At 40.3% G+C, this 25,277-nt stretch overlaps 1 protein-coding gene across 12 annotated transcripts in view; it reads right to left on the bottom strand.

Annotated features, from left to right (window-relative positions):
- The window catches only part of PCDH15 (protocadherin related 15), a 457,138-nt gene that overhangs the window by 50,195 nt on the left and 381,666 nt on the right, over window positions 1-25,277 (bottom strand). For all 12 annotated transcript variants that reach the window (XM_026851785.1, XM_026851794.1, XM_026851792.1 and 9 more), the window contains one exon: window positions 15,782-15,909. In XM_026851785.1, coding sequence (XP_026707586.1) covers window positions 15,782-15,909 — 128 coding nt within the window. The remainder of the gene's footprint in view (window positions 1-15,781; window positions 15,910-25,277) is intronic.

The following is a 25,277-nucleotide window of genomic DNA, read 5'->3' as shown; positions in this document are numbered from 1 at the left end:
TTTTTAAAAAAAAAAAAAAAAAAAAAAATGAGTGGCATTCCTGTAACAGTGCACAGGGGCCCTGATGTACAGACCCGGTGTAGGACACGAAGCTGCCCGGGGAATTTTCGTGTTGCTGAACTGCTGCAAAATTCAGAGGCAGCCCTGGCACCAGTCAGGCAGCCCCAGGAGCTGTGTTATTTTTCCTACCTTGTGCCTGACAACCCTGCACGGCCCCATTCTGGACTCTCTAGACCTAATCCTTTGCAAAATCATGCTCCAGTTTAATATGCAGAACCCATATTCAGATGGGAGTGGTTTTGAGGACCTTTATAATGCTTTCATGTGCTCCATCTAGGAAGGGGTCAGGGAGATGGTAGCTAATTACTGCCTGTACCTTTGCCTACTCATTAGGCTTGGACATGGCCTCAACATCTGGGATGTCAGCATTTATTAGCAGGCTTTAATCAAAATATTGGCACGACTTCTTAAGCCTGTGACTTCAGCCAATGCTGGAGAAAAAACACCCTTAACTTCAAAAAGGTGCAGATCTTTGTGTAAAATCCATACTTCACCATGACTTAAAAACAAAAACAGTAATCACAATTTAGTCAGGGTTCCTGGCAGCATGAAGTTTTGTTTACCACGGTATACCACTGCCATCTAAAAAAGCATTATCTGTGCAAGGTCATTAAGCCTTCAACAGATGGCCATTAATCATCATTAACTGCTTTCCCGCCATCAATGAACAAGATCTATAAGGTGGAAACTTCTACTAATGCCTATTTTGTCATTATTTTCCGATCATTTTCAGGGAATACCACTGAGGAGATGTAACGAGCAAATCTATGCGGCACAGTGATTGCATTGTGCACCATCAAGAGATACCCATACCAGACAAATGACCCGGGTACTCAAAGCTGCACGTGCTTTCCATGCTACTCTGACTGCTTCCAGACCAGATGGAATAGATAGAACTAAACAGCTCTTAAGTGATAATATCTGGGCTGGTTTACCTCCGTACAAACATATTTCATGCAGCACACCTCTGTGCCTCAGAGCTGCCCAAAAGATGAGCTCCCACAATCACACTGCCTGCCACTCATCACAGAGACAGAACTGTTTAAAAAGGTCCTTGCATCCTCTGTAAATGTTTTGTTTTCCTCTAAATTGACAAAGCTTTATCTGGCTTGGCTACAAAAAAAAAAAAGAAAAAAAAAAAAGGAAAAAAAGTGTCAAAGTGTTTTTGTTCTCTAGTTCTACAGCTTTTTTTCAGGCTTTTAAAATCAAGATTACTACCTCCTGGGTGATCTCAAACCCCTTTATTATCATATTTAGGAAAGATGGGAAAGCTTAAACGCTTTCTGAAATTTACCCCATTCTGTCAGTAAAAAGGTAAAGATATTGGTGAGCTTTTCCAGAGCACTCCTGCTATCCAACTGGCATGGGTAAATACAACCCCCAGACTTCACGGAGCCAGCAAATGGGAGCTTGACAGGTGGATTTTCAGGACTAGGCTGATTTTTGGCTTTTCTTTTGACAAGGAAATTGCTGAAGGAACAAATAAATGTGAAAGCATGCTATATGGCACGAGGAAGTGAGGAAGCGGCTGTACCTAAAAATCAGGTTGATATGCAAGTACTACTGTTTGAGAGCTAAATGTCTCTCCCTCCTCAGCAGGATGGGGGAGATATCAAGATGAAAAAGTTCATGGATTGAGATAAGGACAGGGAGATCGCTTACCAATCACTGTCATGCACAAAACAGATGCAACTTGAAGAAAATGAATTTAACTTACTACCATAAAAAAAAATATTTGGATAGTGTGGAACAAAGACAAGAAATTCAAACACCACCTCAGCTGTGCCTGGCCATGAGGCTTGTTGAAGGGGACTGTGCCCAGCCCAGGGCAGCCCCAGCCTCTCCTCCAGAGATCCCTCAGTCCCTGCTTGGGCCTGGGCTCCCCATACACGTATAAAAATCAAATATTTGACTTCAAGTACCCATTCTTAACCAAATGCAAAGGAAATCTTAAAATTACAACTAAAAAATTCCACATGATTAGTACTACTAGACTATTACTACTAAAATTTCTATTACTAAAGCAACATCTAAAACCAGAATGATAACAGAAATAAAGCATCTGTGAAGACTTGCAAACTGTAGGTTACATAAGCAAAGTGACTGCTCTTGGTGCTTTTTAGATCAGTTTTGTCAACATGTTGTAAGAGAGATTTAGATCCTCCACATACTCAAAGATGAGATCAGGAAGCCTCTGCCTGTGGTAGCAGGGGATACCTGGATACGTAAAAAATATTTGGTACAATCCATCTAGAAGACCACCTACACACTAATGAGAGACAAGAAAGAAACCTCTTTGGAAGTTATTTCATATGGTGATACAGAGCAGCTAACTTCTTGAAATAATCACTTCCTTACCTCATACCGAACAAATCACTCTGTGCATGAATCTAAGACCAGGCAAGAACAGCTTGTACAAAGCCATGAGCAATACAGAAAAGACCAGTCTGGCAAAAACACTGACTTATCCACCCTCAGCTTTGTATGTTGGTAATGGAGCTGGGGAAAAAAAAAAAAAAAAAAGAATTCCTGTAACCTCACACTGCCTGTGTTTTGGCACGAGGCACACAGCAGCAGGTAGGAGCACAATATCTGATCCGGCTCCTTTGGGGTCTTCACCACAGTGAGACAGGATTTACAGCGACCGCCCAGCTGAATCCTAAAGGCTCTCTGGAGGAGTCCTGCCAGATGACCATTATGCCCTTTCAATAAAAAGGCAATCTCTTTGCTAAAATGGATTTATTAGATTGGTTCACCTGGGCCATAAGCCTATCATTTTTTTAATATTAGCAAATGCTATCTCCATAGAAAGATATGACCTTTAATATTAGTTTGTTTCAATAACAACAGAAATCAATTTCACCTTTAGTATTTCACACTTGTATATGAGTGCAACTAAGGACAAACAAAATTTGGATCCAAATTAGGGTTTGGATGTTGCAGGCACAGACATTAAATATAAACAACAGCCTTTCTGAACAAACATCACGACACTAGTGTAGTTGCTTAGATGGAACGGTATGGTAAGTCTTGTGGCTGAGTTTAATGTATGGAACTCCAATGAAAGAGGCATTTTGGAATTTTAAGTGTGCACCCTCTAAAATCCAGCAGTTCAGATGTCCGAAGCCGGTAGACAGGCTATGAGTTAATTTTCAGAGGTTCTGGGAACTCAGTGGCACTCCAGAGAAATCAATGGCCTCAGCATCATTACAGTTCAGGCTATTTCCATCCCAGAAACAATCTACACGCAAAACCAGGTGCAAAACAGCCTGAGGAACTTGGAAGAACCATCAGATTTCACATATTTTACCTTTGTTGTTTCCATTTCTCCCTGCCTTCCACCACTATTTATACTTCGATCAAACCTAACAACACTCAGTGCAACGTTCAGCTTTGCAGAACCACCAGAGAGAGCTTGTGAGCTGATGACATTAATGTACCAACTTCTTTAATACAGAGTAAGGATGTTTGCTATTCTTGTAATTTGTCCTAAAGGTAAATATTTTTGACACTTCATTAGGAAGAGATATACGACATCTCAAGAGTTGCATTATGAGTGTCAAAGAAGAGATAGAGCTATACTTAATCTTAATATTACAGCAGTATATCTTCCTTCTGTTATGTGCAAGAAATACAGATGTCTCCTAAATTCTGCTGTGACTGAGTACTGTTAAATATGTATGATTTTAGGAATTACCAGGCCAAATTCAACCCTCCTGTGCCTGAGCATAAGCGTGCCCACACAAACGGAGTTTCGCTGGCATCACCATGCTCTGCTTCCAGCCCTTACCCATCTCCTCTCCAATGGAGGAGGAGGCACAGCTGTTGGAGTGCTCCCTAACCCCACCACAAAAGCACATTACACCAGCCAGGTATCAAGCTGAAATACGCTGCTCTTGGCCCCAACATGAGGGTACTTAGTGCAAAGTCACTAACAGTTATTTTTTTATAAAATTTTAGTGGCAGCTATCTCTCTTGGAGCAAGAAGACCAATAAACCAAGCATTCTTGGTGACTCCATCTTCTATCCAAGGACTGCCAGCACAACTTGCAGCAAGTTATTAGAATCACTGAAATTCCTGGCACTGCAGAGGCAGCAAAGAGATGGACGCTGTCAGTGCCGGGCTCGCTCTCAGATAAGCGATGTCTAACTCAGCTCAGTGCTGCAGCATCAATGGCATGAAGGGTTCTGCCGCTTTCCTGCCAACAAACATTGTTTTTAACACATCAGTTGCCTTAAAACAGAGAGGAAACAGAAGGGTACTTTCTGTTTAGGGTTTGTTTTTTGTTTTTTGTTTTTTCCTATGGGAGGACTGAGAGGGAAAAAAAGCATTAGCTCAAGTACAGAAATACACAGGACTCTCTACAGCTGAATAGAGTATGAGCTGAGTATGTCTGGAAGACAAGAGATGAAAATAGATAAGCCAAAACCTAGGAGTGATAGGCATCCCTTTAGTGGTGCCTCTGTAACCAGGTACAATTTCTTCTAGGATATATGTTTTTTATGATGTAACTGGTGTAACCAATTAACGCAAGACTTGGGTTGCATGGGAGCACCTCTCAGAGCAGCTGTCCCCAAAGGCTGCCCAAATACCTCACAGCTGAGAATTTGGTGGAAAGAGATCTGTAAAAGAGGTTAAATTTGAGGAGCGGATGCTAGGACATGCAAAGCTACAAACTTCTGAGGCAGCCGGTGGCAAAAACACATTGATGACCAAGAGTTCAAAAGTGCTAGAGACAGGTTAATACTGTAAAAGAGAACTGTTGTGAAGAAATACAGGAAAAAAAAAAAAAAAAGGAGGACAACCGCAACAGCTACAACAAACTTACTGGCTTAAGTGTCTGTAAATCACAAAGTAAAACTGCCTCTAAAAACAGTACAATGGCAGATGTGGCTTCAGAACTGAAAATATTCAACAATCTGTACATTCCTACTGGCAGAACTGCTCTATTTTATGTCCCAGAAACTGATTGGAAACAGTTGAACCTGCCATCTGCTAGGAACAAGAAAAAAAACCCCAACATCCCAGTCCCATTCATTTTACATGGCCTGTTAGCATCCTCAGGCTCATGATTAAGGGTGACCCTGATAGGGAGACTGAAAACATTTAAAATTAACAATTGCATTTAACTCTAAGCAGCTAGTTTGAATTTAGCTCACGCTGATGATCAAATTCGTATTCGTATGATTCGCATGATGATTATGCAATAGCTTCAGGAGTTACAGTTAATGAACATTTTAATGCTCATCTCAGACAAGCCACTAGCAATTGTGACAATACCAGTGTTATGGCCACATGGCATTGCTTTTACAGGTCTCTCCGGGTGAGGGGATAAGCACCCTGCTGTAACACTGTGATTGTGTGACCATGTAGTTGTGCCTCATACTGCGATATTCCTTGTGGAAATGTGCAGACTGGAGAAATGTAAAATAATCACCTCTTATGAGGGCTGCGTGGAGCCAAAGATTATTTATGCTTTCAATGCATCATTTGCTAGGCATACTTACAGAGGTACTACAACAAAAAGGAAAAGAAAGGACTCTGCTAAGCATATTGCTGATCACTGCCTGGCCCACTCTGAGTAAACCCCAGGTCCACAGAAACCTCTGAGAAATACAGGTATTTAGGAAAAAAAAGAAAAAAAGTGAATGGGAATTGTTCACTTTGTCCTCCAATGGTGTCAGAAAACCAAAGGTGTGGAAACATGGATCACTTTTGATAGGCTGTTTCATGGGAAAAAAATGTTGAATAAGAGGTGTTCCCAAACTTATAATTTGAAAAAAAAAGATTAGAGACATGGGTTTTATAGAATTTTCCTGCTTTGCCAATAGCATTTAGTGCTCAATATGGCAGGTTTATGTGCATGTGCTGGGAGGGAGGGCAGACCACGCAGCTGATGCTCCCTGGGATGGGAATGACCCAGCACTGCAAACACTCCAGGCATACTCCCCCCACTTCCAGCCCCTGTAGGAGTACTTTACTCTGAAAGGCATGTGCAGGACTAACAGTTTTAAAACTGTTAGAAAATAACATAATCACTGAAATAATCTAATATTACATTTGAAAAAAAAACACAAAGGGTAGTAGTTTTTCTGCACACTGCACCAAAGGAAAACAATAGCACTGCTTTTTATAGTAAAAAGTTCAGCAAGCCAACATGTTATCTAGAGAAGCATTCTTTGGAAGAAATTACCTGTGTGCTTGGAATTACTGTAATATTATTCTTAGCAGGGCAGGCAGGATCCTGTCAGAGGCCAGACATTACAGCAGATGTGCATGTTTGAGGGTGAGCTCTTGTCACTGCAAAGAGGCTTCAAAGTAGATTTGTACTTCTACCAAGTATGTTTTCTCCCTAGGAATTACTCTGTGATTCATAAATCATATTTTAAATAATAAAAGATGACTGGCCAAGCAGTTAATTTTTACACAGTAGTTCTCTTGTGTACATGCAAAAGAAAAATTAGAGAAGGGAAGACACTTTGTCTTTCACAGCAGAAAGCTGTCTCAAGGTGCCTAAGGTTGAATCTCACTTTTACAGAGCTCGCCACTCTGAAGATTTACTTGTCATCCCAAGGAAAAAGGAAATACCAAAAGAAATCTAGAGCTCACAAGCATGAATAGAAAATAACCAGAGATTTAACATGAATAAGTCTGGGCAAAAAAGTAACCCCAGTATTCTCTATGTAACACATTTCCATATCCTGGAATTTTAAACTCTTATTTTATCAATTGCTTTAGAGCGGTATGCAAGCACTAAGATAGACTGCTTTCAAGGCTTACGGTTAAGTAAAGAGTAATTCCTGTCCCCCTGTGTGTTATTAGGGTAAAAACCTGTAGCATAAAATGGTTTTAGTTTATTTTGCTGTTCTGTGTATTAAGACTTTCAGACAGTAATAAAGGGTGAAGTTACAATAGGAACCCTGTCAGAAAGGGGCACAAAATACAGAAAAGGTCTGAATGAAAATCTGAGCAACTATATTGTAAAAATCAAATTTCCTTCAGGATGTAACTGCATTTCAGACTCCACTGACTCCTATTATCATCATCAAACCTCTCTGCTGGCTTCATATTAGAGCCATTTCTATCAAGCCACTTCCAGAGACTTTGATTCACTGGCACTTATTTTGGCAAGATTCCTTTTCTGCAAACATTTTCAGAAAAAAATACCTTTATAAACTGAGGAGTTATTCAGAAAAAAACCCTCTCACTTTGTTTACTAGCATTAAGACCTCTGATATTTCCTCATTTAAATGCACTTCAATAAACAAAACTGAAGAGATTAATACTGTAAAAGAAAATGTTGAAAAAGAAAAGGCTAATAACACACCATTATAGTGAAAAGGCAATTCCCACTAGTAATTTCCCTAAAGATTATGTTGATTTTGGTTTTGTTTTTATAGAGCAGATTGAAAATATTGCGTATGTGGCTAAAGGAAGGCTGGTTCTATTTCTGAGGGGAAAACCAGGAGTTATATGAAAATACCAGTGGCAAAGCGAAATAACTAATTCTAGTATAATTAAATGCAAAGTAAATCTCAAATCACAAAATTCATAAATTAGCAGTTATATGTATTACATCTGTTTTTAATTAACATATTCATTACAAAAAAACACGAAAAGGCCTTTAATCGTGGAAATGGGCTCTTACATAAGTTGAAAATTCTGGGGAAAAAAGAGAATCGCAGAAAAGGGAAGAGAACATAAAAGGTTATTATAACACCAGTCCCCATCAGGAGTGTCCTGAAACCTTTTTCTGAGCACCCCCAGAACTGTAATTAAAGCAATTATCCAGACTGCTGTTCCAGCTGTCCCACCGCTGCAGGCACAGAGTGCAAGGGAGACCCAAATAACCACCAACCAAGACGTGCTCCGGCTGTCCCACCACCACGGCTGCTGAGCTGACTACCCTCGGTCTTGCAGCAAATCTCAAAAAACCTCTCATCTGTGCATTGTACATCTTTGGGGGAAGTGAGTAGGCTTAAAAAGACAGCTGGGGGAAACGGCCTGGAGATGGGAGATGCAGTAATCGGCCTCAGCTCTCATTGCAAGAGAAATGGTCATTAATACAGCTCCATGTTTCCTGCCGAGCTATTAGCAATATAAACGTGGTCTTGGGGATGCAAGGGCTAAAGCTTCGGTTAAAAAGTGACATTTGAATAAAGATATTCCTCTTATATTTTTCTTAGAGACATTAGTATTTACCAGCTGTCAGAGGACATGTCTTAGAACAATCACATTCATACAGAATAACTCATATGGCATATCATCAACCAAATTAATTCTAATTAAGTGACTTTTTGATAATGATTTGTGGCATTCTTCTGAGTTCAAGCTTCCTTCCTATCTATTTATAGGAATCTCTCTAAAAGTCTAGAGCAAGACAACACATTACCCTATTCTGAAAGGATTTTATATTCAAATGAATATATTTAAGAGAGCGGTTGCTGCTGCTAGCAAAATTGCTGCACCGTGTAGTGCTGGGAGAAGCAATCTATACTATTTGCTTTAGTTACATATGTAACTCCTGATGATGAGAGAAGTGTTTATCCAATATTTTATTGACATACATGTCTCCAAATTCAATTTCTGTGTAAGATTATGCACTCTGTACTAGTTTTCTTCACTCCCTGCATTTTTTTCTGTTTGACCCATGGCAGTTAGATTCTTTTCTTACTCCCAGTACTATTCATGAGGCTGTACGGCATAATCAGTGCGAAGAGCGGGATGCTTTACAAAATATTTTTCAAGAGGGGAAGAACTATGCTTTGATGGAAGGGGTGAAATTTTGTTCAAGCCACAGAGTACAGAAGGATTTAAGCAACTGAAGTTAAACATATACATGTTCAGCAGTACATTTGCAATTAATTTATCTAAAAACTATTGCAGAAACTACTATATTAAAAATTAATGACTACAGCAAATCATTAAGTACTGTTAAAGAGGAACCAATTGTGTTGGGTTTCTGTTTAATTTTTGCATAGGGCCATAAAGCTTATGGTCTTTTACACTCATCAACAATAAGCCATTCTTATGGCCAATAACACTGTACAAGGACAGAGAGGTAGTTGAGAATAACTTATTAAATGCCCAAAGGAGACACAACTGGAGATCTGCCTACAGTTTAAGGGAGTGTCAGCAGGACACCGATGACCTAGGGCAAAGCCTGAGCGGAAACTGCCCTGCACACACTCCCACTTTCCTCTGGGAAAAGGCAGGGGCAGGGCTGCCAAGAGAGCCACGGTCACCTTAATACATCCCTTGGCCTGGACATTTGCCGGAAGAGGCCATGGTGGATCTTGGGGGGTAGGGAGCACCCTGGGGGTGAGGATCTGGACATAAACACAGCTCTTAACCCTATCCTGTAATGTGAGCGCCTCTAGGTCTGAGCACCAATCCTGTTCTGACATTTCAGACTATTTTTCTTTTTAAACTATTGCAAAATTAGACACATTTCCAAAAACTTAAAATATTGTTTACCTCTTGCTTGGTGTAACCCACATACTCTCCAAAATAAAGGCACAGTGAATTTCTACCCAGATTATAATTTTTGAACCTCCTCAGTATCTACGCTGGTAACCACCTACAATTTAGTACTTCCTAACTAACTTCCCTCAGCTCACCTTTTCTATCTCCCATTTGAAAAAAAAAAAAAAAAAAAAAAAAAAAACCATTGCTAAACGGCAATTGCTGGCAAGTGCTTGCCACTGTGATTATTATGCCTAACTAGTTTAATTACAGCAATAGCAAATAAAAGCAGGCATACCCTGTAAATCACATCTAACTGCAGGAGCCATATCAGTATCTAAATACCAGCCATGTCAGTTACTGCAATTAACTCACCCATCCATTGATCTTTTCCCATGGTTATTCCACCCACAGCGATGGGAGAAAGCAAACCTGTTTGCACAGACCTGCTCCAACCTCTCTCCAGACAACAGGAGCTGGGTTAAAAGAGCTCCACAGTGCCCCAGAATACCTGCCCCCTTGTAAAGCTGTCCCAAAGTTTCAGCAGACTGAGCTCTCGATCGGTGTGGCCATGTTAGTGTGATCTCCCTCCTGGCCTCTGATGTTCAGCTCAGGAACACGTTGCAAACCTCAGGAAGCTGAAACTGAAGACAACTGAACATAACAAAGAGCTGTGTGGTGTTCATTCAAACCCTCTGCTAAAGCCACAAACAGCTTTGACCTTGAGCTTTTAGGAGAAAGGAGAAGTTTCAACATGAGTCTTGGTTTTCTGTCATGATACTCTCCTTAAAAAAGGATGCATGGATAAATGGCAATAGAAACCAAACCATTACCTGGCACTTGGACTTAACATGAAATTCCAGACCCTGATCTTCAGATGTAAAAGGCCAAAGCAGATATAGGTGCCAAGATGATGAGTTGTTACCTCGATTATTATATACTTAAGCCCCTACTTTGCTTTCAGTATAAGTAAACCAGCAATGATCACCTTCTTGCAATAAATCTGACCCTTGTTTTCAACCAACAATATCTCCTTCTGCCACTCCAGAAAAAGGCTTTTCTCACTAACAAAGCCAGCGCTGGTGTTTCCAAAATTAGGGCTTCCAAAAGCAGCATCCTCCACCAGCCTGTCAGAAGGGGCTTGTTGGGGAATTTTTATTGCACGCATAGAGGTAAATTCAACACATTTGGCTTAAAATATTAAAAATATAATTAATGAATGTGATTTATTTTCTCTGAAAGTCTGCTAAAATATGTTTAACTAGTAAATTATGCTATAAAAGTCGTGTTATACAAAACGTTTTGCTACTACATGAAGGCAATCAAATAGAGTGCCAAATGGTTGCCTGCCCTTAGTGCTTCCACCACTTGGGCAAGGAGGTCACCTCAAAAGAGGACAACTTTGCCACTGTATAACTTTCACATGAGAAAGTAAGTGTAAGTTCTCAGAATGGGAATTACCTTCATTTGTGGCTTAAATATCCCTTTACGTGATCTATACCATCTTTATGGTACATAACAGTTACACAACTGATGAAAGAGTCATGAGAAATATCACCATCAACTTCAGTTGCATTTTTATGATATGAAAGCAGAAGATGGATCCTACCTCACCTCTGATCAAGTACTATTTTTTCCCTACTTATTCTCTCTTCCCTGAATTGGGTTGTCCTCATTTTTCTTCTAATATGCAATACTGTTTTCCAGACTTCAGTTCATCCCCTCTCCTGTGCAATTTCTTTAGCATCTCACCTCACTTAGAGAACCAGACCTTGATAACCAGACCACCTCTACATATTGACAGCATCTAAACGCCCTGGTACAAAACAATGTTAATGTGTTGGGATTCTAGAGGGCTTTCTGTGAGAGAATGGCCATGTGAGCAATCCTGTGTGAGAACAAGACCGATAAGAGCCTCAGCCAAGCAAGAATGCCATAAGGACGTGACCCTGAATGAGGGGGGAGAAACTTGAGGAGACAAACAACCCCCGGCAGGGGTTGGGATGGAAGAGGAAGTTCCACAAGGCAGGTGCCTGGCAAGGCTGATGTGGCACTTTTTATCCAATCGTAAGAAGGTTTAAAGCGCGGGCTAAGTTAACTGTCCAGTCTTGAGGACTTGTACTGCATGTTACCCACGTGTGCGGGAGAACAGTATAAAAGGGCTGAATTAGTTGTAATAAACGGGCATTGCCTGATCACATTGGTCGTGTGCGTGCTCAGCTCTCCCGCAGTTATGACTTACATTAGCCCTGTCCACAGATGCAGGAAGTGACATAGGTCATTGGAAGCACGGATATTCACATGAAGAGATATAAAAATAAGGGCCTTGGGAGAGCAATGAGTAGGAGTTGGTATTAAACATACACACACAAGAGTGACTGACAAAGAAAAGGTGGACTGGGAATTTTCAGATAACTGACCTGACTATCCAAATCATCCACTACTAATAGAAGTCTTTGACTTTCAAGTTTCCAAGCAAAATCTGTCACTTACAGATAAAAATGAAAAGAGAAACCAAAGAAGCCAGGAGGTAATCAACAGAGTCCCTGTTGTATTAAACAAAATTAAGCATTCTAAAGGTACAAGGAAAACTGACTCAATTCAGAGTCCATTCTCTTCTCAGTAGCAACAGTCTTACACTTTATTTTAAAACAAACACTGTCTCCTTCCCTCAGGGTAATGGAATGTACATAAGAAACCAATTAAAAAGTGAATGTCATTTCTACACATTTAGTACCTATTTAATGCTGGTATCTCATTGAAGAGTACAGGGATAAAAATGGCAAGTTTGGGTCTCAGGGTGCAGGAAGTGTTGCGTACTTCTCTACAACAGTGATGTAGGCATTGCTGTGACGTGACACTATTCATAATTAGAAAACAGTGGTTCACTGAGTCTCAATAACAATGATTTCAATCATCTATATTAACAAGTTTAACATCTTTCAGTTATAAAAAATATTCTGCTAGTCAATACCCCATGTTTCAGGATCATCAAAGTTGCCAATGATGGGGAAAATGAGAATATACTGAGAAAATCAGTTTCCTTTCAGAATTACTCAGATGTCATTAAAAAATTTAGCAACTATTAATGAATATAGAGGATGAAAGTAAATGCCTTTAAAATTCCTACTAAGAACTTAGCTTCCCCATTAGAATCAAAATTTGAATAATTTCTACAGTGCAAGCTTTGCGTGTATTTATTAATGTTCTTAAAAATTTCAACTTGGAAAACCACTCATTTAATTCTACTCACCTGAACTCTTCAGGAAAAGACATTCATTTGATTAATTCTTCTTAACACTAATTGGAACGGGTATCATATTTAACTAACAGAGCCCTTGCTGTTTTTTCTAAAGGACAGAAAATGAGCTAAACTAGCACAAACTGCTAAAAATGCTTGGTGCTAGAACAATAAAATACAGCCTGATTTTCTTCAACAAGCACTTTGTAACTGTTTATAATACTACTTTACAATTTTACAATTTGTTTCTAATTTTATTTTACTTTACAAGCAAACAGTTATCTTTTGATGTCACCCACTAGTAACAACTTCTGCCTTACACCTTGTTCCATTTTGCCTGTCGGCAAAGTTGGGGAGAATTCTGTCACACGTTTTAACAGAAACAGGTTAGAGACATAAAATTGCAACTTCTTTTGTGTCCTCCTTTGATAATCCTTTTCTGTCTTCTGATCGGCTTTTCTGAGTCAAAAGTTTCTGAAGGGTAAAAGCAGATTCCCCTCTTCACCCCTGAATATCCCTTACCCGTATGCCTTCTCTTTTTTCACACACTTCTCATCCCTTTGACTGACACAGAAATCAGGAATGACTATTCAAAAACCAGGTAGGATTTCACAGACTGTTCATATTTTGTATGATCAACTCAAAAAGTAGTTTGACATTTGTGTCTTGTGTTTCATTTACTTTCACACACCCAACACTCCTTTATCTAAGTAACTTTGCTATTCAGTATTTATCTACTCCAGTATGTTTGTACAGTACTGTCACATTCAGCACTTCTGAAGTTCATGGATTTGACATAATTTTGGTCTCCTCTTTTTGAGTATGTTAGAGCTTCAGGTTAAGGTTTGTAGCTTTAAACAATAGCCAGCAAAATGTCAGGGAAAAAAAAAAAGACATTAATAAAAATATTACCCTTACCTTCAAAACTCTGCTCAATTATGGTCTTAGATCACCCTAAGAGCAACACTACCACTATTTCTTTAATCTGTGCATCTAGAATTTCCTTTCCACTGAACTGAGCAGACATCTGGCTCTATGACACTGTCTATTTTATGTAGCGTGGAAATGCCATGTACCTTAAAACTGCAATACAGAAGATGAAGGAAAATAAATTGGCAAAAGGAAATTCTACAGTTCTTTTTCTGAATGTATTATTTCCAACATACAATGTTGTTTTATTGCTCACTTTACAGTTTCTTTACTTGCATGGAAATAAATCTTTAAACACAGGCATTGCACATGCTAGATGACTTTTTTTAGCTTTGTTTACTAAGGCTGAACTATTCACTGTTGATAAAGTAGAAGTAAGTAAACCGTCTTTCAACAAGCTTTCTGGGCTAATCACTCCTTTCCCTTATCAATCTGTATCTTTCATCTCCTCTCATCAAAATTCTTTCCTCCTCCTTCCCTTTCATTCAGGATTGTTGCTTCTTTTTAACTGCTATGAGGGAAGTTGCACTGACTTTGATTTGCCAACTGATCCGATCTGATCCGGCTCCCCAAAGTACCCTGCAGGTTGGGCACAGGTCTTTCCATCAGGCAACATTTCATTCTTCCCCCTGAACAGCATCCTTTGCCACACCAGGAGCACACTCGGGGCAAAGCGGTATTAAGGCTCCTTCGCGTTTTTGCAGCTGGGAGACTAGCAAGCACAAGCTCAGCCTTAGCACCAGCCCAGGGCAGTGGTAATGTGAAATTCCTGGCCAGCCACATTCAGTAGGTCTGTCCCTACCTGCCATGGCCTCAAACACAACCTGCCTGCTGAGGAAACCTGGAAGAATTGGCCTAGGGCAGACTTACACACTCTAATGTTCCCTTTCCAAGATATCTTCAGTAAATTCTCAGCTGTTGACTTGGACTGCTGTATGTGTTTCAAGAAAAGACCAATATGGACACCCTGGGGACAGAAATTTGCCTATGATAAGCACTGTATAAAAAATTAAGAAAAACCAATACTCTGGACTAGTTCACAAACAAATCTACAGAGGCTTCTATCAAATAGTCAGTGCTTAACACTTTCTAACTTCTCTGCCATTTCTGGGTTTACTTCTGGGAGGACTGCCATGAAGTAAAAAAGCAATGGACAACTTTAATAAGCTCTGATATTCTCTGTTTCATTCCTGGTGCTCTAAACACATCATGAGGTCAAAGCAGGTCATATTTCTGTGCCCTTTCATGCATAAGCTAGAATCAGCAACTTCAAAGCTATTCCACTAATGCTTAAGGTGAAAAAAGATACAGGAGGCCTGCTGAGGTAACAAAATAAAGGCAGAGGAAACAAGCTGACTTGGAAAGTCCTGGCAACTCGATCTGTATCTGGCACAAGAGATTGCATCACAAAGCATTTTATAACAAATAGCTTTTATTCTAAGTGATTTTCATGTCTGATGCTATTTACATTCTATATATTATCTTTCCTTGAATTTTCTATCTCTTTTTTTTTTTAATTAAAAAAACCCAAACCTACAGATAATCAATTTTACTCACAATTTGTGCCACAGTGCACAGACCTGAAATTGTTTTGCGGTCCTGAAACAGAAACTATTCTTTCCTTTCTAAATCATAAACATGCTGCTGTCAAAGAAGTAGTCAGAAAAATTTAAGGTAGACATTAGTGTTAAGCACAAAAGAGTCCTCTAAATATTAACATATCTAAATGATAGCTACAAATTCTCAAATGAAAAACAAGCAAATACAATTCAATAGAAATAAAACCTGTCTTTTAAGATCAAAATCAACCTTGCCTCAGTAACTGCTGGAATACTGGGCCAATGCATGTCAGTCGTACACACAAGGGGAAACCTCACATTCATACTCAGACACTGATTTCACGAGGAGAATTCTCCAATCTGTGCTCACTATACCTGTTTATAAGAATGGAAATTACTGCTAGTGTCCGAGAAACGAAAGCAATTTTACGAGAAGCATATCCCGTAACCTCCTGTGAAAAATCAAACCAGTGAGTAAATACTTTCCCACTGCAAGTGAAAGTGATTCAAATATTTCAGTCTTACCTTAACTTTAAGCACAGAAGAAAACATTCTGGCATCTTCAGAAACTCCTCCAATGTACATTTTTTTGGTAAAGACAGGCGCATGGTCATTTTCATCCTTCACTTCAACAAATACCTTGGCTGTGTTACCTAAAAGAGGGAATGAAAGGTACACATAGAACATTTTATGCAATAAATCTTGAATACCTACTGGAGCTCATACATTTACAGCCCCAACTGATCATGTATGTTAGTTGTATGGATAATACTGTAAAAATAAACACATTAGAAATAATAGCACATTTGGTATGAAAAGTATGAACTTGAAGGAAGTCAAAAGATTTCATGCTTTATTATTATTTTTTTTTTAATCTACTGACATAGAAAGGCCTGAACCATAGGCCTCAAACCAAAGTTGACTTCTGAGTGAACCTCCTGACCAGCAGCATATCAGCGTGACATATGACCATGGTAATATCCTCTAAAAACGATACATAAAGAATATATATTTTTGGACAAGCACTGGGGCAACTGGTGATGTATCTCTCTTCATCACTATAGCTAACTTTATGTAGTAACGATCAGGTGCATTACCTTATTATCAGGTGCATTACCTTGTTTATTCTTTCTGCTGCTTTAAACTAAAGTAAAATAAGCTTATCTTTTTAACTTGGTGTCTGTGTCTTTTCTGTTGACCCCATCAATTGGCAAAACATCTACCTTTATTGATTCTGCATTTGCTACTTTTTCTGAATGAATCTTGATTTGACCTGGACCTGAAATTTGTACCTTTACAGAAAATGATTCCCATTATCTCTACACCTGCACTTTGCTATTTGGGCTATCTGAATTTGCCTGTAAGGAAAAAGCTCTATGGCTTTCTTTAGAAAACAAGCAATTTGGGGAAAATATAAGAAAAGACCTACAACTAATTTTTCAAATAAATAGGAAAGCACAAGTAGGAATACTGTACTCTAGTTACACAGATTTTGGTCCAATTAAATTCTCACAAGTGTTATAAAGAGGTAATGAACAGGTGATGTATGCTAGTAGTTGCAAACAGCAGCCTGATTTTTCCACTTCACATGCAGCTTGCTTTATATATTTTAATTATTACTAACTCCCATGCAAATACTTAATGGCTGATGCCGCCATGGTGTGTGTAGACTCACAAATGGTCATATGCTGGCTAAGAAGACTCTAAACCTAATGAATTTACTGTGTTACTTGAATTTATGCTTAACCCTGTCTTCATCACGAACCTGGCCTGGCCCACAGGAACTCAAGAAGTATCACCTGCTCCCTTAGAGGTTCAACACATCTTCGAGCAAAATACCACTGCTGATTTCTGTTTTATTAAACAGTTACCGATCCACCCCACTGAACAATAAATCTCGCCTTCTGCAAGGAAAAAACATCTAGCAAAAAGTATGGACCTAGTGCAAAAAAGATTCAACCGCACGGTAATCTATATCAACATCTGTTTGTCTCTTTCAGAATTATATAATCCAGAAAGATTGCTGGAAATGATGATAGCAGTTCATTAAAACCACATTTTCAAGTGATAAATCGCCTCATTTCAGAGCTGGTTTTCCCAACTTGTTGCAGTGCCAGGGTAATTTAAATGTTGCACAGGTGCCATGCTGATCAGAGTTAGCTTCAAAACACAGTCTCATTTAGGAAGAGCTTAGTAGCTGTATCTTTAGGGGACAAAAAAATTAAAACCCAGACTATATCTTAGACTGCCAAAATCATGAAAGATATTCCATCTATCTGATGGTCCAACTGATGGGAAAGCAATGAGGACTTCATAAACTTAGCTGAAATCTGAGAAAAACATTGAAAACAATATCCAATGCATTAATGAAGAGAGGAAAAAAAAAAAAAGGAAAGAAAGGAAAGAAAGGAAATTACATTTTCTCAGAGGACTAATCAATTATTCACCTTCCACACTGATGTGTGGAGGTATGTTAAACAACTTGTAGGTGCTGTTACTTCATGGGAAAATGAATTAATGACAAGCTCTCTTTTTATGGATGTGCAAAAAAAAGCCATAATCAAACACCTGAATGTGTGTAATGTGGACATAATGGTCTAGTTGTAATCATCTCTGGTTTATTTATGTTCATTTTAAAAGAACGCTTCTTACCTTGACTACGTTACTTATTACGGAGAAGAAAAATTTCGGCCAAATAGGTATTGTGAGGTCCTATGAATAGACAAATCTCTCTCTTGTTAAACTGCATCCTTAATGTTTCTGACTGCAATACTAAGTTACAGTTAGAAACTGTAGCCCTGTTGAGAAAAAATGAGATTCCCAGGCAGGCTTTTTCACTGCAGCGTTACACCCTTTAGGGGAGAAGGCAATTGAAGCAGGATTACAGGCAATGTGTGTAAGCGACCTTGCCCTGCTGAGCTAATAAACAGTTGTATCGATGGCTGGCACCAGTTTACTGCTGTAGGGAAGATCCTAATTGTATCACGTTCAGTGCTGTTAGTGCTAGGCATTTGCTAACCTGCACTATCTCTCGCTAAAGCAAATTAAACATCTTTTGCATAGTGCTCACTATCTTCATCATTTCAAGCCAGTTTTGGTGAGGTGGCTTAGCCTCGTGCAAAGTTTGCTTTGCAATTTTCTCGGAAACATTTGTTTAATCTGTTGGTAGTTCTCTGAGCTGCCAAAACGCTGATTTGTTTAGCAACAGTTGAATGCTTTGAAAATGAGAAACGAAAGTTATTACATTAAGTACAAAGCAAATTAAATATCCTGCATATATACTGACTAACATTAGAATCGTTAACGTTAAATTAAACATATATACCTTCACTTTATCTTACTGCCTGATTTTTATACACAGCTTATATTTCATTCACTCTGGCAGATGGAGGAACATGGCATCTATGAACTCCTCCCCACCACGTGCTTTTTACCCAGTTCCAACCTACAGCTGGCTGTAGCGAATGACCCCAGCCTGTTACACAGGTTGCCTTCAGCTCACAGAATCATTCAGGTTGGAAAAGCCCTTTGGGATCATCGAGTCCAACCCTCAGCCCGACTCTACAAGGTTCTCCCCTACCCCACATCCCCCCACAGCTCATCCAAACGGCCCTTAAACCCCCCCCAGGGATGGGGACTCCACCGCTCCCCAGGCAGCCTGTTCCACTCTCTGACCACTCCTCCTGTGACAAATCTTTTCCTAATGTCCAGCCTGACCCTCCCCTGTTGCAGTTTAAAGCCGTTGCCCCTTGTTCTGTCTCTGATCCCCTGTGAGCAGAGCCCAGCCTCAGCCTCTCTGCAAAGTCCTGTCAGGAGCTGCAGAGAGGGATGAGGGCTCCCCTCAGCCTCCTCCTCCTCGCACTGAACACTCCCAGCTCCTTCCCTGGCTCCTCACAGGATTTATTCTCCAGCCCTTCCCCAGCCTCGTTGCCCTCCTCTGCCCTCGCTCCAGCCCCTCCAGATCTCTCTCGCATTGAGGTGCCCAAACCTGGACACAACCCTCCAGGTGTGGCCTCACCACAGCAGAGCACAGGGGGATGGTCACCTCCCTGCTTCTGCTTCTACTTCTCACATCAGATAAACCTAGAAACTGCGCACATTAAAATCCCTCATCAGAATCTGTGCCACGCATGTGAAAGTCATGCCAGACCCTTTGCCGTGGGGTTTCCCCAGCTGCTCTGCTCGGTCCGGTCAGAAATCCCCAGTGCGCAGGGCGCTGGCACCCAGAGCCGCAGGGCGCGGTGCTCCGATGTCCGCCAGCCCCACAGCACCAGCGCCCTGCCCGTTGAACAGACCACCCAACCTGAGCATGTTTTTCAGTCTGGCTTTGACTCTGCTATTAGACTCTTTAATTCATATTCCAAATCTGTTCATGCTAGTTATTAATATTGTTTGTGCATCACTCTAGCCCTCTTTCCCGTTACCTGAAGGGAGGCAACAGCATCCCTTCCATAATGTGCACCGTATGTTACTGATACTCTCACAGGTAGGACAGTCAATGCCAAAGGACACCACTATTTACACTCACCTTCCAAACGGGAAACTTTGTATCCTCATTTATGTAAAACCTCACTTCTTTAGTATTCTAGATCTGTAATTCACCTCCAGTTACATTCGTTTGCATGGATTCCAGGAGTTGAAACCAGAATTTACTCCTCTGTGGTACTTCCTGTGAGACCTCGTGCAATCAAAGTATAATTCTTATTACTGTGACTGAGCTACCTAAATAGCTGGCCAGGTGAAAGAAGAAAAAGCATCTTTCCCTGGACAAAGCAGCACAGGACTGCCAAGGTGGTCAAAAAGAGCAGAGAACTGATTGAGTGCTACAATTGCCTGCCTTCAGCTCTAAGGGAAGTGCTTCTCTGCACCCAATGCATGCAAATAATATTGGATAAACAAATGGTTTCTTTAGTTTTACTGCACATTTCTTACTGCTAGGATACATTTATTGTCTGGATTTTTCACACCAATTAGTTCTACAGTCATGAAGGTCAAGTCGGTCTCCCAGAAAATACAATGCAAAGGAAGTTTCTGCACCCCAATTTCCTGCAAGGTCACCTGTGTCTCATTTGGCTCCTCTCCTCTAGACCCCCCCAGGATGAGCTGCAGTGCACAGGGTATACACAGAACTGCAGGTGCTCGTAAGCCACCTTCAGTTTATGAGAACCAAACATACCGCATGCACAGCTCCAGGTAAATAATCGCTCCCAAGACCAGAAGTTGAGGCATTTGCACCTTTCAGCTTCTGTGATTTGCCTAAGGAGAGTGAAAACATCCTGAAAGCTGCTCTAAAGGAAACCTGAGGATCCTCCGAAACACATAAAACTAACAGATCGTGAATGACTAACACAGAAAACAAAAACAACAAAAAACCTCCAGGGAGCTGATCAGAACTAGTGTGTATTAGCATTTCCAGAAGTTTTTCCCAAATATACTTGTTGAAAACTCTTTTCCCGTATCACTGCTTATCTAAGCAGGGCTAATACCGTGCCTGATTCATACGAGCCTGTAGTTTCTCGCCAGACTGCAGAAATTAAGTTGAACAAAATCAATGCTTTTTGAACACTGGGATGGTGTCAATTACACTTTTGAGTGTTACCGGATTTGTTTTACATTACGCTTTCACCAGTGATACTGCACTTGTCTTCTATAACATGCCAAAACAGCCACTGATACAGCTGCTCTTCACGCATCGATAATTTTAACATAAAAAATCTGCATCTAGCTCAAGCAGCGGCTGTTTGTTCCGCAGTAGGTAACATTCTTCTTTTTTAAAAGGACTTTTTAAATCAAACTGGGAATGAGAACTGTAATTTGTCGGGGTTAAGAGCACTTTGCTTTACTACTGTCTTACAAGTCTGTCGAGAAGACTTTGTACTTTGGCAGGTAAACTAAACTGTTCTGCAGCTGCGTTCAATCTCGCCTTACTAAATTTGGCAGAACCAAATAGGAATCAGCACCAAATGCTTTTCACTGGCATTTTGATCTAAATCAGCATGTGCCCATAAACCCTGAAGAAGCTCATCATATGCTGTAGCTGATGAAGAATATTACAAAAAGAAGCTTCGACTAGACGTAAACAGCAATGTGTTTGGAACAGCACTGATCCAAGGTCTCAAATAAATATGAAACATCTTTTTCTACCAATTAATTGATTGAAAGGGAGCTCACATCTTGTGCAGTCTCTCTGCTGTGTTGCCCAGAGAAATTTGAAGTTTGTCCCAGTAGCTTTCAGGGAAACTACCCCAGAGCCGCGTGGCAGCAGAGGCAGTTTCACAGCTATTTTGGCTCTGCAGCAGAATTTGTCCATCTGTCATGTCTCCCGGATTCAGTGACTGGCATGGCAGCCAACTTATAAAACACCATCAGCATGAACTTTTGCAACATGTTTGATACTAAAACTGTAAGGCTACTTGAAAAGTCAATAATACAGGAATACAGAATTCATTTTCATATTTAGCTTTGTAAAACTATCGTTCCCAATTAGTATGGAGCAGTTGCAGAATTTTGGTTGCAAAACTAGTTTTATCCCTTTTCGCTTTATGATTCCCAGAGGTTTATTTTGTGATTAGAAAACCAGAAACATTACAGAAGAGACAGAACTGTTCTTTTACCCTCCAACTCCCACAGCAAAGCCCTGCCTCACAGATGGGATTACAACAGCAATTTGACAACAGAAATAACCCTCCTCCGGGCAGTGCCTCTGTACGTGTCTGGGGAATTGGTACGCACCACATCTTGCTTGGGGCTGTGCCAAAGGCAAAAATAGTTCTAACTGAATGAATAAAACTTGTAAATATTAAATTGAAAAGCGGGTTTTTTTTGCTTAAATATCTTTCAATACCGAAATGAAAAACATCTCTGCCAAGATCACATGTTCACAGCTGGCAGTGAAGGTAATGTTTAGGACCCCGGATTGAAATGCGAAAGTGTGGAAGTGTATTCCCCCTTGGCTGGTCTAACACTCTTGAGATACCTTATCTCTTGCTTGTTGAATTTTACTTCTAAGTTGTTTTTTAATAAAAATTCATGCTACTCTGAATTCGGAAGCACCTGTGAGAGTTTGGAGGGATATCTTGGTTTAGCTCTCACCTGTGGCAGGCTGGATGCAAATACAAAGACAACACTTGCCATTTCTGAAGAAGAAATCTGCTTATCAAGCCAGTGAAAGCACAACTGTAAAAAATAACAAATTAAATGCCTGCAGTTCCTCTTAAAAGACAGTAAAACCAACCATGCAGTTCTGTCATTATTCTTGCATCTCTAGGAATGTGAAATACTACTTTTTAATTAGAGCCAATCATGTCAGCAAGAGGGTAAGCAAAAGTATAAAAGAGGATGTGGGAGAGATGATAGTGGGACTGCAAGCGATGCCAGAAGTTTCGTAATGAAGACGCAGGTGACAAGATCAGGGATGTAGGGTATAATTCCACTGCTTTTACAAGTCCATGACAGAAGAAACCCCCATTTTGCCCCCTAGACTTGGGAGGCAGAGGGGTCTCACAATCAGTCTTAAGAGACAATCAAAACAAGACAAAATGTACAGTAGAGCAACTGCAGTCAAAAATACTCCCTCTGGCCTCCCTCTCAACAACTGACTGAGCAAAAAGCTGTTCACACAGGTAGCTTCTAATGAAGACAAACCTTTCATGCGGCACTGTGCCAACTGGTAACACCTTCGCCTGTAAGGTTTAATTTTTAAACAATCTGTTTGCATCCATGTCCATTTGCAGACAGACACGGGAACAGCCCGGAGGCTACCTCACTGAGCAGCCACAGAGGACAGGTGAAGCTATTTGCAGACAGCAGTGATAAGTGAAGATAAAAGAGCTAATGATAACCACTGTCGGCAGCAGTTCAGCAAGCGAGAGCCCAGTGGCAGGCTAAAAGGGTCACATGTACGGGAATGAAAGGATGCAGTCTTCTCAGATGGTGGAAACTGTGAACACTGGAAAACATGAGACTGAACCCTCCACTTCTGGACTCGGAGGAATATGAAGGGCCCTTTGTCCGTAGTGTTCAAAAGCAAACCTGTTGCGGGTCCCATAAATATATCCTTCTCTCCAGATCAAAGTGGGAAGCCTTGGTGTCTCCCACCGCAGTGCATGTTTCATCTCTCTGGCACAGGGACCAGATGCCCACTTACGCTTTGCTTCTTAAAACTGAGACCATGTTTACTTTGGTGGTAAAACCCTCTCTTCACCCTTTATTGTCTATACTTCCCCACTGCTCTTTCTTACTGTGTTTAGGCAGCATTTCGCCTCCGCTGCTCGCTCCGGTGTCCCATAAACCATTCTGCTTCCTCCTGTCCCACCTTCCTCGGCACAACAAGGTTATTGCTCTGACTGCACTTCCCTGGGCATCAAACTGCAGGACAGTGAGTTGCAGACAAAAACTTTGCGAGCAGCTGACAGTGCTCAAATGTGGTAAAAAATGATGCTTCTGTTCCTGTTCAAGAAAGATTTCTGGTTTAGTAAATGATTAATTGTACTGATACATTCCCTTCAGCTCACTAATTCACAGCTCCTTCTGGGAGGAAGGAGCTGCTCACTCTGTGATAAATTACAGAGCAGCACCTTCTAACTACAGAACACATCCTGCCACACACAGTTCTATGATGTCCTCCTTATACATCCATTTATTTATTTATTTATTTATAATTATTATTATCAATTGAGGGAGAACTGAAAGCTTCTGTTTGGAAGCCAATAATCACAATCCTAATTTGACACCTCCAGTATACCACTGGAGTATGGTCTATTGTGACGGACAATCTCAGAAGCAAAGAGCAAACAGAAAACCACCCATGCTGCTAAATTTAACTGAATTGGAGAAGTCCATTAATTCTGAAGGTCTTTCAGGGCTCAGCATCACCAGTTGCTGATTCCTCAAGCCAGAATTCTCTGTCATCAGTAAACCAAACTCTTCCTCCATTCCAATGAACTGCAATCTCATATTATGAAACCTGAGTTAAAATAACTCATTTAAGGAGTTCAATTCCACTGAAAGCAAGAGTGTGATTTTGCATGATTTAGCATCATATTTTAAAATCCCATCTTAAGTCACCAATTTTATATTCTCATACTCCAAAGGAGATCTCAATTTATTTTCTCTCCTCATTTATTTATTCAGTTATTACTATGCCATCAGTTGGCACTATCACTGAACGACAAGCTTAGTTATTCTTAATGCAGTATCACCCACTTTTCCACCCCACAAATGAAAACTCAAACTCCTGCTTCTATATAATTATCTTCTATAATACCATGCAGTTAAAAACAATCTGGTACCTAGCTTCTGAGCTTTGCAAAATTCAGCACTGTTTTGTGGCCGAGCAGTCCATCAGTGCTGTGTTATTTAGCTCCAGAAGGTCTTACAATTGCATGTCCAGAGTAGTTCATCAATTCACTGCTAACAAATCCCAGAACGTTTCACCAGTTCAGTGGTATCTGATACCAGAACCGGCAGCAATTCATTGCCATTGAGTGTCAGAGCAGTATATTAATTCAACGTCACATAATTCCACAGAAGTGCATTGAAAGTCACCTATCTCCAAAGAGGATCATCATTTCTATGTCACCAAAGTGCAGAGTGGTGCATTAATTCTGTCTCATCTCTTTCCACTGTAGTTCATCAGTTCAGTGCCCCGAAACATGGAATTAGTATTTAACCTGATTAAAACTCATCAAGAAGGTAAAAGGTGCCAAGAAAATAGAAAGACATACATCATACAAATGTAGGAATCAGACCTAGAGGTCAAGAGATCTCCATTACAAAGACATAAGTGATTTAGTTAGCCAGAGAGTTGTAAAGTATTTTAAAAATATACATGTACCAAATGGTGCATATTCAAAACCTAATACATGCCGTATACTCATGGAATTCCAAACACCTACAGCAGGTGCACGTCTTCCTTTAGACCGGACCAAATTCAAACTCCAGTCATTACCAAGTACCCCTGGATAAAATAATTTAGCCATCACCTTTTTAAAACTGCTGCCCAGTTGGGAGAACTGCTCTA

This window comes from Athene cunicularia, assembly GCF_003259725.1.
Source record: "Athene cunicularia isolate RWA chromosome 6 unlocalized genomic scaffold, athCun1 chr6_part2, whole genome shotgun sequence".
Classification (NCBI taxonomy): Eukaryota; Metazoa; Chordata; class Aves; order Strigiformes; family Strigidae; genus Athene; species Athene cunicularia.
The sequence above is the reverse complement of the archived record's forward strand: the minus strand, read 5'-3'. Positions and strand labels throughout refer to the sequence as shown.